The 16,192-nt window shown below is 42.5% G+C and overlaps 1 protein-coding gene across 2 annotated transcripts in view; it reads right to left on the bottom strand.

The window, feature by feature from the left end:
- Window positions 1-16,192, bottom strand: part of vwa8 (von Willebrand factor A domain containing 8) — a 501,727-nt gene that overhangs the window by 146,566 nt on the left and 338,969 nt on the right. For both annotated transcript variants that reach the window (XM_073046008.1, XM_073046009.1), the window contains exons 27-28: window positions 4,945-5,053; window positions 2,025-2,163 (exon numbers count right to left, since the gene is read on the bottom strand). In XM_073046008.1, coding sequence (XP_072902109.1) covers window positions 2,025-2,163; window positions 4,945-5,053 — 248 coding nt within the window. The remainder of the gene's footprint in view (window positions 1-2,024; window positions 2,164-4,944; window positions 5,054-16,192) is intronic.

The raw sequence follows: 16,192 nt of genomic DNA, 5'->3' as shown, positions 1-16,192 counted from the left end.
CAGCCCTTATACAATTATGTTGAAAAGTGGCTCTTTTTGCTTTTTGCCCTGGATTTGCCTGCCTGCCACTTTTACTTTTCACCTTTCTACTTTTTGCTTCTACCCTCATTTTACACCCCTCTGTCTCTCTGCACTTGTTCCCATCCCCCTGCCACATTAGTTTAAATCCTCCTGAACAGCAGTAGCAAACAGTCCCCCTAGGACATTGGTTCCAGTCCAGCCCAGGTGCAGACCGTCCTGTTTATACCGGTCCCACCTCCCCCAGAACTGGTTCCAATGCCCCAGAAATTTGAATCCCTCCCCCTTGCACCATTTTTCAAACCACGTATTCATCTGAAATATTCTCCTATTTCTACTCTGACTAGCACGTGGCACTGGTAGTAATCCAGAAATTATTACCTTTGCGGTCCTATTTTTTAGTTTATCTCCTAACTCCCTAAATTCACCTCGTAGGACCTCATCCTGTTTTTTACCTATATCGTTGGTACCTATGTGCACCACAACCACTGGCTGTTCACCCTCCCATTCCAGAATGTCCTGCAGCCGCTCAGAGACGTCCTTGACCCTTGCACCAGCGAGGCAACATACCATCCTTGAGTCTCGTTTGCGGCCGCAGAAACGCCTATCTATTCCCCTTACAATCGAATCCCCTATCACTATAGCTCTCCCACTCCTCTTCCTTCCCTCCTGTGCCGCAGAGCCACCCATGGTGCAATGAACTCAGCTGCTGCTGCCTTCCCCTGATCAGACATCTCCCCCAACAGTATCCAAAACAGTATATCTGTTTAGGAGGGAGATGACCTCAGGGGACTCCTGCACTACCTGCCTACTGCTACACTGTCTAGTGGCCACCCCTTCCCTTTCTGCCTGTGTAGCCTTTACCTGTGGTGTGGCCAACTCACTGAACGTGCTATTCATGACTTTCTCAGCATCACGGATGCTCCAGTATGAATCCAATCGCAGCTCCAGACGCTCAATGCGGTCTGCCAGAAGCTGCAGTTGGACACACTTCCTGCACACATAGTCATCAGGGACACTGGAAGTATCCCTGATTTCCCACATGCTGCAGGATGAACAAACCACGGGGCTGATCTCAGCTGCCATGACCTACCCAATACTTGCCTCAACTTTTGAAACTTTCTCCTTTGAAAGGAACTTACCCGGCCTTACCTCACTTGGAGTGAAGCTCGTCCTCAGCCTCTTCTCGTCGAAGTCTCTCGAGTCAAAGCCTCAAATCTCCACTCCTTCACTGGCCCACTCACTCACTGGCCACTTTCCACAGGCCGCTGCGCTTGAGGTAACCCTCTATTTATTTGTTTGAGCCTTTCAAACTGCTTGGTCACCTGACCTCGATTGCCCAATCAGCTACTTTCTGCTGAGTCTGAGCTATTCAAATCTTGATTGTCTAATCAACGGCTTTCTGCTGAGCTATTCAAATCTTGATTGACTTGATTGCACAGTCCAACTGCCAAAAGTGCCAGAATCTCTCGAGTCAAAGCCTCAAATCTCCACTCCTTCACTGGCCGCTTTCTTGTACCTTGCTAACTATAAGAATCATAGAATTACGAAGCATAGAAACAGGCCCTCTAGTCTAATTTGTTCATGCCAACCAGGGACTGAGTTAGTCCCATTTGCTTCTGTATGGTCCATATCCCTCTAAACCTTTCTTATTTATGTACCTGTCCAAATGTCTTTCAACCATTGTATTGTACCTCCCTCTACCATTTTCTTTGGCAGCCTGTTCCCCATGCCCACCATTCTCTGTATGGAAAGATTTTACCCTTCACATCACCTTTAGACCTTTCCACTTTCACCATAAACCTATGCTCCCTAGTTTTAGACTACTCTTCTCAGGGGAAAAAAGACTGTGGACATCCATTTGATCTATGCCCTCATTATATAGGAATATAAAAGGCTTGCAACAAGACTCAAAAGAGATTTTAACACCACTGGAAAAGGTATTGTAGAACAGAGCAGCTGAGAGAAGTCAGCCTTTTTGCTGCTTGTGGGAGTAAGGGAATTACCTTTGATTGTGGCAACATCACATACAATATTAACTTCATTCAGGGGAATTGTCCAGTGGGCTTGTTCCTCTGTGAAGTTCAGCCCCCTTGATTCATGCCGTTCCAGGGGATAGTCCTGAACCTTTAGGTATAAGGGGCCCTATTAACAAAAAGACAAAAGAGTTACACCACACTCGATCTATACTCACAATGTAACAATACACACACATACACATGCGCACACACACACACACACTTAACAGATGATGCAAAGATTGGTGGCATTATGGATAGCGTAAAAGGCTCTTGAAAGATACAGTGGGAGATAGATTAGTTGCAGGTATAGGTGGAGGGATGACAGATGGAATTCAAATTCGAATAAGTGTGAGGTGTTGGACTTTAGGAGATCAAATGTAATGTAGCAGTACAGTATGCTGTTAACAGCAGGAGCCTTAGTTTTAATGGTCAAAGAGATCTTGGAGTCCAAGTTCATGCTCCCTGAAAGTGGCCACACAAGCTGATAGGGTGCTAAAGAAGGAGTATTAGTCAATACACCAAATTAAAGAGTCAGGAAATGATACTGCAGGTTTATAAAACTCTGGTTAGACAGCATCTGACGTTTTGCATTCATTTCTGGTCATTCCATTACTGGAAGGATGGAGAGGCCTTGGAGAGAATGCAGAAATGGTTTACCAGGATGTTACCTGGATTAGATGACATTGCCATAAGGCAAAAATGGGTTATTTCCTAAGCTGAGGGGAGACCTGATAAAAGATAATAAAATTGTGAGTGGTTATCTTTTTCACAGGGTTATATGTTTAAGGTAAGAGGGCAAAGTTCAAAGGAGATATGAGGAGCAGGTTTTCTTTTACACAGAGTGGTGAGTGACTGGAATGTGCTACCAGGATTGGTGATGGAGACAGATAAGTTAGTGGCTTTAAAAGACTCTATGATAGGCCCTGAACCTTCAGAGAATGGAGGAATACGAATCACGTGCAGGCAGAAGGGATTAGTTTAATTAGGCATTATTAGCATCATTGCCAACTGCAGACCTGTTCCAATGCTGTACTGTTCTACCTTCCATACAGGAAAGACATATATAGTCAATGCAGTAAAGATACCAGATGCATCTGGTTAATTGATGTTATGTCCATATCTAACACAATTCAAGGTTTCAACATGGAACTGGCAAGAGGCAGAGATCTGTGGTAACTGGTGTGTCTCCACAGGGAGAAAAGCTGTGGAGGGATGGTACTGACAGAATACACAAATCAGCAAAGCTCTGGCAATTGTACTTTAAAGTAGACACATGTGAAGTCAGCTAAAGATCAGAGCCAGTTATTAAATAACAAAAGGAAGAAACCAAAGAAGTCCGCAGAGATTTGAAGACCCAAACATGTACATCATTAAAATATAGATGGATGCAGAAAATAATCCAAAACAACAATGGAATGGTGGATTGACCTGACTGGATTTTCCTGAGTGTGACCCAAACTCAGCAGCTCTGCATCTGTAATGCTGATCTTGTTGGCTTACGGAATCCTAAAGTTATAGAGTCATATCACAGAGAAACAGGAAGTCTGTGCTTACCATCGACTACCAATTTAGATTAATCCCATTTTTATTTTCCCATCACTCCCAACAAACTTGTATTGCTTTTGTTGGAATGTCAGTCGCTGAGGAGTGAGCTGATAGGAATTTATAGAATTATGAGAGGTATCAATGTGGTAGATATTCAAGAGTCATTATCCCAGGGAAGAAATGTCAAATACTAGAGAGCATGCATTTAAGATGAGGGGGGGAAGATTAAGATGTGTGAGGTGAACTTTTGCCAAAGAGTGCTGGGTGCATTGAATGTGCCACTAGGGTAGCTGGTAGATACAATAGCAATATTTGCAATAGATAAGTAGATACAATAGCAATATTTGAGAGACATTTAGACAGACTTGAACAGGAAGGGAAAAGATAGATATGGACCATGTGCAGGTGGATGACATTAAGTAAGCTAGCATCATGGTTGGCATTGACTTGGTGTGCTTAAAGGTCTCTTCCTGTGGTGTACTGATCTATGTTTAGTTTTGCATTCACTTACGCACATGGAACAATTTACTGTAGTCCATACACGAGGAATCTGCAGATGCTAGAAATTCAAACAACAACACACACAAAATGCTGGTGGAACACAGCAGGCCAGGCAGCATCTATAGGGAGAAGCGCTCCCTACTCCTATACTCCTGACGAAGGGTCTCGGCCCGAAACGTCGACAGCGCTTCTCCCTATTGATGCTGCCTGGCCTGCTGTGTTCCACCAGCATTTTGTGTGTGTTACTGTAGTCCATTCCATGTTTTTGCAACATAGAAGGAAACAGGATCTCTCAGTGGAAACCCACACAGTCACAGGGAGAACGTGCACACTCCACACCGACAGCATAGATGGTAAGAATCAAACCCAGTTTGCTGGAGACTGGGATAGCATCTTTCTGAGCTGCACCACTGTGTCGCCTAACAGTAACTGAGGTAAATCTCACTTCTTAAAAATCTGCATGTATTTGCTTTAATCTTTCTAATTATTTGTTTTAATGCTAGATTTGACTTTAAAAACAAATTTAAAAGTCTGTTAATAGTTGTAAGAGTTTTAAATATTGCTGTCTGTCAGAAACATTCAGAAGGACTAATAGCACTGACAGACTTTCCCAAGCTGGGAATTGGATGTGGCCATCTTCAAAGGCTTGCAGATGACTTCTGTGGGCAGAGCTTCAAACTACACATTGGCACGGGTGGGCCAGTGCACGCCACACCCACAAAACTCCTCCAAAAGTCTTTGAACGTGGCAAAGCCTAGACCCCATCTAAGTCATCTGTTAAGTTAAACATTTCAAGTTGAGGACAACTTATCAAAACATAAATATTTATATTGCACAGGAAGTGGAGAGCAGATCAAACCTTCATCAGTGTTTGTCGAGACTCCGTTGGGCAAAGAATCTTGCAATGTGCATTCTCTGGTTGGTTGAAAGTCCAGTAGCTGGATAGTTTACATTCTGGCAAAGGTAACCTGCCAAAGATTTACTCATTAGTTTCAGCCACGGTAAGGGTGTATCAGAGCAGCCCTAGTTGCAATAAAAGCAAAAAACATTGATGTTTGTGGGAAAGGTGATTTAAGAGAGGGATGAAAGGAGAGTAGGAAAGGAGAGAGGAACTTGGAGGAAGGTGGGATTAGAGAGAGCAGGTGAGATACTTACGTTACTTTAGATTTATACTAGCACAAAACAGCAGTATGTTACAAAGACCGTAGTGAATCAGAAGATCTAAAGCAGTCAAAAAGAAATGTTAATGTGACAATGAGAAAATAATTGAGGCTACGACCACATTACACCGGATAAATCCGTAACCGAAGCTTTTTCTCTTATTTTTTACCCTCCGTCCACACTAAAACGGCGTTTTCGTCCCCTGAAACTGGAGCTTTTCAGAAACGCTTTCCAGGGTGGGTATTTTTGAAAACGCTGCTCGGGCAGATCAGTGTGGACAGGGTAACCGGAGACTTCTGAAAACGCTGTCAGACGGCAGTGCACGATTTTATTGTTTACTTGAACGCAACCTAACAATTTCAGAACAGACAGCAACGAGACTGAAGCCAGAAGAGTTAGAAGAGTACTCATCAAATACTTTGACCCATAATTTACTGAATAAATAAGTATACTCACTTTGCCCTGTTTTCTGTCCTTGCTCGTATGAAGGTGGTTTACCTATTTACGCAAGTACTTCTCTGACAATCGATGTGTAACAGCATAATGTAACATCGTATGGAAATACAAGATAACACTGATGCGGACATGTTATATACATTTAACAAGGGGCTTTATTAATGTAACAGAGTTAGTCAGTTTTTCAATGTTCATCGTCAGCCGGGTCAATCTGTCCGTGAACTCCGTCAGTTGCCTCCATACGCTCCAGTATTTGTTTTTTTACTTTAGGTTCTCCTGCGCGAAAGCCAACAGCTGTCTGTTGTTTTAAGTTTTTCTAGCCTGTAACTACACAAACGTGCACTTTTACAGCGAGATTCAACACCAAACATGTTGCTTGTTTTCGGTAGATGTGTCCTGTGCATGCGCAGTTGGAGGAAATTCGCCGAAATTTCTGTTTCAATGTGGATAGAGATATTTTCAAAAATGCATAGTGTGGACGCCTATCATTTTTATACAAAACCGGCGTTTTCAAAATTATCAGCTCTAGTGTGGATGTAGTCTGAGAGAGGTAGAGCTAAGATCCTGAGAATGTAGTAGCACCACTAGGAAGAGGGTGTGTAAGAGATGATTGGTTCAGAAGTCTGACAGCAGTGGAAAAGAAGCTGTTCTTAATTCTGGAAGATTTCCCAAGAGCACTTTGCACAACTTTAAGCTTTCCCAATGTATTTTAATGTCAGTGAAGTATATTTTTTAATCAATCTTTAGGTTAGGAATAATTTTATCACAGTGTGGCACTCAGGATGTAATTGGCTGCAGAGTATCATATTCTGGCCAGCACCACTGAGTCAACCTTTTAAACAAGCAGATTTTCAGGTTTCCCTCTCACCTATTAATCTTCCAGACAAAACTTGATTTGAGTTCTAGAAATAGGAACATGGAACTGGCACACTGCGGAGAGCTATTTTACCACTGCAACAGGGGTTCACATCCATCCCAAGCTGATGACATGCAAGTTTCTTATTTAGTTCCTTCATTCAACACTAATTCAGCCCTCATAAGGTATTTTTCCTGATAGATTTCTTTTCTGCAAATCCACTCCACTTAACATCTGAGGCAATAATTCTCAATCATGAGAATTTTGAAAAACTGTGACCAAATTACTTATGAATTTCTACTAACTGTCTACAGCTTTGGAGGAAATGCCACAAGATCATTGCTTGGGCAATGTACTGATTACAATCCACATTATAAAATTAGAAGAAGGAAGAGAGGAAAATGCATTACGTTGGCTGTCGTTGCAAATCGCAGTTGCAAAAGCTTGCAAAGGGACACAGACCTAAGAAAATAAGAACATTGCACTTTGAAGAAAGAGTAGGCCATGTGGCTCTTCAAGATTACTCCACCATTCCTCAACGTCCTGGCCAATCTTCCACAGCTTCACATTTCTGCACAATTACCACATCAATTGAGTCCCTTAGTATCCAGAAATCTCTTGATCTTATTTTGTTAGTGTCCAGTACACAAATCACAGAAGGTTAACACACAAATACAACTTGGAAATAGAAGAAAATATCAATTGTTAGCATACTAGAGTTAGGAAATCTTCCTGTATTATACAAGACTAAATACATAGAGTACTCTGAGATTGCCTTACAGAGGAAGCAACGTGGATTTACTTAATTGCTTCGTGGGCTAAAACAGTCATCCTCCTTTTTCATTTAAAGGATGGAGAATCCTTCAAATTCTCTGGCCAAAGTAAAAATATGATTGTACACAACACAAAGCAAGAGATATGGTGATGGGGTGATGTCATTTGGAGACCCAAGTGACTGCATGTGCTGGAATCTAGGTCTAAAAACAAACTGCTGGGGGATCTCAGCTAGTCAATCAGCATCTGTGGGTGGGGTGGAATTGTTGATATTTTAGGGTCAGGAGCCTGCACTAGAAGATTAGGTTATGTTCGCCATCTTCCTTGAACTTCTGTTACACTGACTCTCTACAATGAACACCAGTAAAATTTCTGCAAGTATTTAACTGTGGGTGTTTATTCAGCTTTTTTTTCATTCCAATGTACACATAAGGAATTTTAGCATATTACTTCTGTAGTTTATCTCTTGTTCTCTCAGCCTTACTTTTTATTTATATTCCCTTTTGAGATCTATCTCTCCTAGACTGTAAGATCTTTACTTTGCATTTGCAATAGTTCACTAAGATTGTCTTAATGTAAAGCAGCTCTTAGATGTAAGCTCCCATCACCTTAACTGGGAAGTGGAACATCCACCCATTTTGCTTGGTCTTCAGCTGATATTTTCACTCAACATCTGGTTATCTCACAGGAATATTTCCCCCTTCTAGCACATTACCAGTTTGTAAATCTATTTTTCTTCACCCAGTCTTAACACTCCTCCCTTCAGTTGGTCACATTCCAGTGGCTGATGTTAGTTTTGATTTCTTGAATACTAAAGGAGGGAGGTAATATAGGGTATTAGTTATATAGAACTATACAGCCCAAAAACAGGTCCTTTAGCCCAACTGGTCCGTGTCCACCAAGATGCCCATCTGTTAGTGCCATTTGCCTGTGCTTAGCCCATATCACTCTAAACATTTCCTATCCATGCACTCGTTGAAAGGTCTGTTATATGGTGTTAATGTATCTGCCTAGTTAGTTAATATCTGAATCACTGGGTACAGTACTGATCTCACTTAAGGAAGAATGATAAGGCATTGGAATGATTCCCACGATGGCTTACTAGACCAACAGGTGGAATGGTTCAATTGTCTTATGAGAGGTTGGACAACCTAGGCTTGTATCCACTGGAATTTAAAAGAATAAAAGGGAATTTGATTGAAGCATGGAAGATCCTAAGAGGTTCTGAGTGGATAGGGAGAGCTATCTAATTTTGTGGGAGAACTTAAAATATCACAGTTTAAAAATAAAGTGTTGCCTACTTCATATACGATTAAGACCAACTTAAAACATTAGCTGTCTATTCTATTTCACCTGAATTGCTAAGTTCCTCCAGAATACTGTTTACTGCTCTACATTCCAACATCTCGGTCTCATTTATCTCCATGTGGCAAAATTACTTTCCTCAGAGAAATTCCAAACTATAAATAAAGCAGTAAGTCAGAATAAATGCTGCATTTACTGCAAATGGCACCACACTTCAAGAAAGCAATTCAGATTCAGATTCAGTTTATTGTCATTTAGAAACCAAAAATGCAATGCAGTTAAAAAATGAGACAATGTTCCTCCAGAATGATATCACAAAAGCATATGACAAAACAGACTACTCCAGAAAATCCACATAACGTTTGGCAATCCCCGATCCAGAGTCCGGAGAGGCTGCTGCGTATTAATATCTTAGCGCGTTCCCCAGAAAGGAGCTCCAAATCCACCAGACAAAACAAGACCAAAAACTAAAGCTACAAGACCTGCACAAAGCCACATAGTTACAACAGTGCAAACAATAGCATAATTGATTAAAAACAGACCACGGGCACAGTAAAAATAGTCCGAAGATGTTAAAAGACTATAAGTTCGAAAGAAACCACCACACAGATTCCACAAGTCCTCAGGGTCCCGATTTTATCTCGTCATTCCACACCGGCGGCAGAAGGGAATACCCCCACTATGAACTTCCATGGCGCCGCCCGACTCAGCCTCACAGACGCAGCACACAGTGAAAGCTCCGTCGAACCCAGCCTCGCAGACGCAGCACGCAATGAAAGCACCGTCGAACCCAGCCTCGCAGACGCAGCACGCAATGAAAGCTCCGTTGAACCCAGTCTTGCAGACGCAGCACACAGTGAAAGCAACCTGACCGCAGCGGACTCCGAGTCTGTCGAACCTCCAAGCCTCCGACCATCCCCTCTGGCACAGCTTCTCTGAGCACCATCCTCTGCCGAACGTATTAAGACGCCCCCGCCAACGGCCATCGGCAACGCGACCTCAAGGACTGGGGGCCTGTTCTTCCCAGCAGAGACCCGGACCTCACAGCAGCATCGGCAACGAAGAAGGTCTTCCTGGAGATTTCCAGATGTTCCTCCGTGCTCCCACATCCAATTTCAACCGATTATGATTGCACACAGCACCCCGCTTCACAAATAATAGATTATCAGCTCTGGAGTGGCTGCTGCAAGCTGCGTCGCGCCGCCATCTTGTGACGTTGTAATTCAATGCTAAGTAAAGATGAACATTGATAACATTGATTGTTGTCAGATTTATTCCCTCAGTATATTGAAAATATCAAGAAAAAACTGAATCAAGGTGGTTCTCTATTACTGGATTCCCGAAGATAAGGAAAATAGATCACAGATGAGGCCTCATCTTTTTTCTTTGATTTCACTGACTTAAAAGACTAAATTTTTTGTTTTGCGGTAGCAGTGCAGTGCAAAGCATAAAACCTTCTCTATATTATAAAATAATTAAATAGTGTATAAAAAAGGAATAACAAGGTAATGGCCACAGACTGTTCAGAAATCTGTTGACAGAGGGGAAAAAGCTGATAAAACATTGAGTTCCTATACCTCCTTCTGGAGGAGACTAATGAGAAGAGTGCAAGCCCAGTATGGTGAGGACCCTCAATGATGGATGCTGCCTTCTTGAGGTCCTTGATGCTGGGGAGGGTTGTGCTTGTGATGGAGCTGGCTGAGTCCACAATTCTCCGCAGCTTTTGCAATCTGCGCATTGGAGCCTCCATTTCACGATGCAACCAGCAAGAACTGTGTAAATCTGCAAGTCTTTCATGATATTCAAAATCTCCTCAAACTCCTAAGTAGAGCTGTTTGCATGCCTTCTTAATGATTCCATCGACGTGTTGAGTCTAGAAAAGATTTACTGAGACGCTGGCACCCATGAACTTAAAGGTGCTCACCCTTTCCATCACTGATTCCTGAATGTGGACTGGTGTGTGTTCTCCCGACTTCCCCTTCCTAAAACCCCACAATCAGTTCTGTAGACTTGCTGGCATAGTGTGCAAGGTTGCTGTTGCAACATGAAGCAACCAGTCTATCTATCTCACTCTTGTACACCTCCTCATTGGCATTTGAGACTTTACCAAAATCTGTAAATAATCTGTAAGTTTATAGATGGTGTTTGAGCTGTGTTTGGCCACACAATCATCATTGTAGAGAGAACAGACCAATGGGCTAAGCATTCATCGCAAGATCGCTATTAATTCAGGTCAGGAGACCCAGGAAATGACAGAGAGACGCAGAATCCACAAGGGGTTTGGAATGTCCTGGCCCCTCAGCGATACAAAGCCAGGGGAAACGGCCATTGTCTCTTGGAGACGAAATTGTGTATTGAGCACCATGCTATTCATCGAAGCCCTCAAGGAATGAGCAACGTGGGCTGGTTGGGGGAGGGCATCATCCCAACCTGATTGACATCTGAGACCCCGTGAGTAAGGGTAAAAGAGGGTCTGGGGAACAACCCCTTTAGACGCACCAGGAGAAACGCTAGAAATCCCGTGACAGCGTTTAATAGCGACAGCCGGTGGAAGGCCCACGTGTGTCCTTTCCCATTGCCGAGATTGGGGCCTTACCACGGAAGACGGCTTAGCTAAAGAAGAGATCACCACCGACGACATTTCGAAGGATCAACATCATAAAAAGGAAAACGGGCAAGTTCTAAAAAAATCGTCTCTCTCTCCAACCAAAAGCTGCAGCCTGAATGAACTTGAGTGACTTTTATATTTCCATCGGACAATACATTATCCCCTAGACAACGATAGAGCTATTTCTTGTTGATTATTATTATACCCGCGCTTTTAGATTTAGTATTGATGTTTATTATCTGTATGTTTGCATTGATATTATCTTTGTGTATTTTTATCAATAAATACTGTTAAAAATAGTACCATCAGACTTCAATGGACCTCTCTATCTTTGCTGGTAAGTGACCCAGTTACGGGGTACGTAACACAGAGGACGTACAAAGGTTTAGGTATTCAAGCTATTAATAATTCAAGTAATTAATAATGAGGGCATGATGGTATTGAATGCCAAGATGAAATTGATTGGATATTATTGAAATTGATATTATCAGCCAGACTGATAATATGTTTTGCTGATGTCTAGGTGCTCCAAAGCAGAGTGGAGAGCCAGTGAGACTGCATCTGCTGTCGATCTATGGTGGAACAGTGATGATCTGCAGTATAATAACGTTATTGATTAAGGGGTTTTGGCAGTCTAAAATACATAAAGGTGGATAAATCCACAACTGACCTGGTGTACATATCCTAGGGTGCTGTGGAAAGCAAGGAAAGAAGCTTACAGATAACCAGTGGTAGAGAAGACAGTGAAGAAGGATGTCTAAGGTTACAACAGCACATACATCAACTGGGAAAATGGGCCAAGGAATGGCAATTGGAAATTAACTAGATGAGAGTACAAGCTGATGCAATTTTGGAAGTTAAAGCGGAGCAGGACTTGCACAATGAATGATAGATAGATAGATAGATAGATAGATACTTTATTCATCCCCATGGGGAAATTCAACTTTTTTCCAATGTCCCATACACTTGTTGTAGCAAAACTAATTACATACAATACTTAACTCAGTAAAAAAAAATATGATATGCATCTAAATCACCGTCTCAAAAAGCATTAATAATAGCTTTTAAAAAGTTCTTAAGTCCTGGCGGTAGAATTGTAAAGCCTAATGGCATTGGGGAGTATTGACCTCTTCATCCTGTCTGAGGAGCATTGCATCGATAGTAACCTGTCACTGAAACTGCTTCTCTGTCTCTGGATGGTGCTATGTAGAGGATGTTCAGAGTTATCCATAATTGACCGTAGCCTACTCAGCGCCCTTCGCTCAGCTACCGATGTTAAACTCTCCAGTACTTTGCCCACGACAGAGCCCACCTTCCTTACCAGCTTATTAAGACGTGAGGCGTCCCTCTTCTTAATGCTTCCTCCCCAACACGCCACCACAAAGAAGAGGGCGCTCTCCACAACTGACCTATAGAACATCTTCAGCATCTCACTACAGACATTGAATGACGCCAACCTTCTTAGGAAGTACATTCGACTCTGTGCCTTCCTGCACAAGGCATCTGTGTTGGCAGTCCAGTCAAGCTTCTCGTCTAACTGTACTCCCAGATACTTGTAGGTCTTAACCTGCTCCACACGTTCTCCATTAATGATCACTGGCTCCATATGGGGCCTAGATCTCCTAAAGTCCACCACCATCTCCTTGGTCTTGGTGATATTGAGACGCAGGTAGTTTGAGTTGCACCATATCACAAAGTCCTGTATCAGTTTCCTATACTCCTCCTCCTGTCCATTCCTGACACACCCCACTATGGCCGTGTCATCAGCGAACTTCTGCACATGGCAGGACTCTGAGTTATATTGGAAGTCTGATGTGTACAGGGTGAACAGGACCGGAGAGAGCACGGTTCCCTGCGGCGCCCCTGTGCTGCTGACCACCGTGTCAGACCTACAGTCTCCCAACCGCACATACTGAGGTCTATCTGTCAAGTAGTCCACTATCCAATCCACCATGTGAGAGTCTACTCCCATCTCCGTTAGTTTGTGCCTTAAGATCTTGGGCTGTGGCAGTGCCATGAGGACTATGGCTGAATGAGAAAGGCGTACAAGTACACAATTCCCGGGAAATGGGAGCACAAGTAGACAGAGCTGTGCGGAAGGTGTACGATGAGCTTGTACTCAAATGTTGAAGCATCAAGTATTAAGAGCTGGTATATTCAACTATTAAACTTATAGCAGCACTTAGAATATTATGAGCAGTTCTGGTTGTCTGTTTGAGCTAGAAAGGGTGCAGAAAAGATTCAGAAAGATGTAGTCTGGATTGGAAGCTGAAGCAATAAGGAAAGATTGGATAGGCTAGGACTGTTTTCCCTTCAAGTGAAGGAGGTGACAGGAAACAATGTTAGAGGCATAGATATGATAAATAGCCAGTGCCTATTTCCTATGGAAGAAGTGCCTAAAAGTATCTGGCATTGGATTAAGATGAGAGAGGAGGCTTAAAAAGGAGACCTGAAGGGGAAAATTTTCACATAAGGAATTGCTGTTATCTGGAATGAAGTGCTAGAGGAGGTGGTGGAAGCAGAAACAGTAATATATCTGAACAGATAACTGAATGAGCAGGCATAGACGAGACAGAACTAAAGCAGTAAACTGGGTTTGGTATTGTTAGGTACAATGGTTTGCATGGACATAGTGGGTCAAGGGGCAATGTCTGTAACTCTGAAAGCAGTCCTTTGGTGGAGGTGTAAGTTGTTGATTTCCTGCTGTTTCTCTTCAACTATCAGCTTGTAGTAATTTAATAAATCTGTCAACATGAAGAATTTGGTATTTTATCCACTTTAAAATCAAATTGTTCTGAGCCATTTCAAGGAATGCACTTTTGTCATACACACTGCCATTGTGCCAACTCCAGTTGCCTACGGATGTACACCTCGCAGCCCTGCATCTATACTTTTTGTCTCTGTAGGGACATTCAAACTTATACAATTTTCAGCATCCTTTTTCAGCCAATTGGCTCTGTTTATACTTTGCACTGCCTCAGGAAAGCATAATTAAAGATCCCACCCAATCCCAGACTTTCTGCCTTCATCTGGCAGAAGATACAATAATCTGAAAGCACCTACCAGCAGGCTCAAGCACAGCTTTTTGAGTCTTTTTTGATAAGCCCAATATCAGAAGGAGCATATCACATCCCATGCTTCTCAGTGATCCACCCATCAAATACTTCCTGCTTCAATGACAGTGACTCTCACTGGTCTCATTAACCATCCCAAACCACAAAGAACTGTAAGGGAAGCAAGTTGTTCTTAACACTGAGAGACTGAAACTGAAGAAAACTTTTAATTATAGTGGAGACATACCACCAACAGCAATGACAGATTTATTTGGGGTTTATTTTCATAGAATAGTGGACAGACATTTGTGGACCCACCTTAGACATGAACAGAACAACCAAAATATTTTTTCGTAATGTTAAACAGTATCCATTACTTGCTACAAATTCAGAATGAGACCAAAGTACAATCTCAAAAAGGTAAACAAAAATGTAGACGCCACAATTCTAAAATAAAACGAGAAAATGCCAGAATCACTCAGCAGGTCAGACAGCATCTGTGGAGAGAGAAACAGTGAACAAACCAGTTTATCTTTCACGAACACCTGGAGATTTTTTCTCATGTAGGTAATTGACTTTTATTTGGCCCGTGCCTCGGATAAGTAGAGATGGTGATAACCGGAACTATTAAATCACAGATGAAGGGCAGATGGAGGAGGGGATATGACGGTGATGGCCCATCACTTTGCTCAATAGTTCCCAATATTGCCTTCCTTACTTATCACAGTCCAGCATTGATAGCCTAGGTGTCCCTACTTAATACCCTCCATCCTCTATTTCTATTTCCATCCTCCCTCACCCAAACTAGCTCAAAGAACATAGAAACATACAGGACAGTCGTTTGGCCTGCAATGTTGTGCTAATCTTCTATCCTATTCCAAGACCAATCTAACCCTTCCCTACCACATAGCTCTCCATTTTTCTCATCCATGTGGCTATCTAAGAGTGTCTTAAATCTCCCTGTATCGTCTCCACCAATACACCAGGTAGTGCATTCCATGCACTTACCACTCTCTGTATAAAATACATACCTGTTTCTCTGGCACCCCTCAATACTTACCTCCAATCACCTCAAAGGTATGTCTTCTCATATTAGCCTGTTCACTCTATCTAAGCCTCTTATAATCCTATACACCTCTATCACTCCAAAGAGGAAAACCCTAGCTTGTTCAAGCATTTCTCACAAGACATGTTCTGTAATACAGGCAGCATCCTCAGAAATTTTCTCTGCACCCTCTCTAAAGCTTCTACATCCTTCCTATAGTGAGGTGACCAGAACTGAACAGAGTTTTATACATTAACTTGTGGCTCTTGAACGACTCCTCAACACACTGCATGCCTTCCTAACTACCCTATCAACTGGCACAGCAACTTTGAGGGACCTATGGATTTGGACACCAAGATCCCTCTGTTCCTCCACGCTGCTAAGAATCCTCCATTAACCTTGTACTCTGGCTTCACATTCAACATCCCAAAGTGCGTTCACATTTCACACTTAACATAAGAGGTGAGGCATAGGAGCATAATTAGCCATTAGACCATTGAGTCTGCTTCACCATTCCATGATGGCTCATTTATTATCCCTCTTAACCCCATTTTGCTGCCTTCTCCCTGTAACCTTTCATGCCCTGACTAATCAAGAACCTATCAACCTCCACTTTAAATATATCCAGTGACTCGGCCTCCACAGCCATCTGTGGCAATGAATTCCACAGATTCATCATCCACTGGCTAAAAAAACCCCCTCTTCATCTCTGTTCTAAAGGGGCATCCTTCTATTCCAAGGCTGTGCCCTCTGGTCCTAGATTTCCCACAATAGGAAACATCCTCTTCATATCCACTCTATTCAGGTCTTTCAATATTCAATAGGTTTCAATGGAATCCTATCTCTCCC

This window comes from Hemitrygon akajei, chromosome 5 (genome assembly GCF_048418815.1).
Source record: "Hemitrygon akajei chromosome 5, sHemAka1.3, whole genome shotgun sequence".
Lineage (NCBI taxonomy): Eukaryota > Metazoa > Chordata > Chondrichthyes > Myliobatiformes > Dasyatidae > Hemitrygon > Hemitrygon akajei.
The sequence above is the reverse complement of the archived record's forward strand: the minus strand, read 5'-3'. Positions and strand labels throughout refer to the sequence as shown.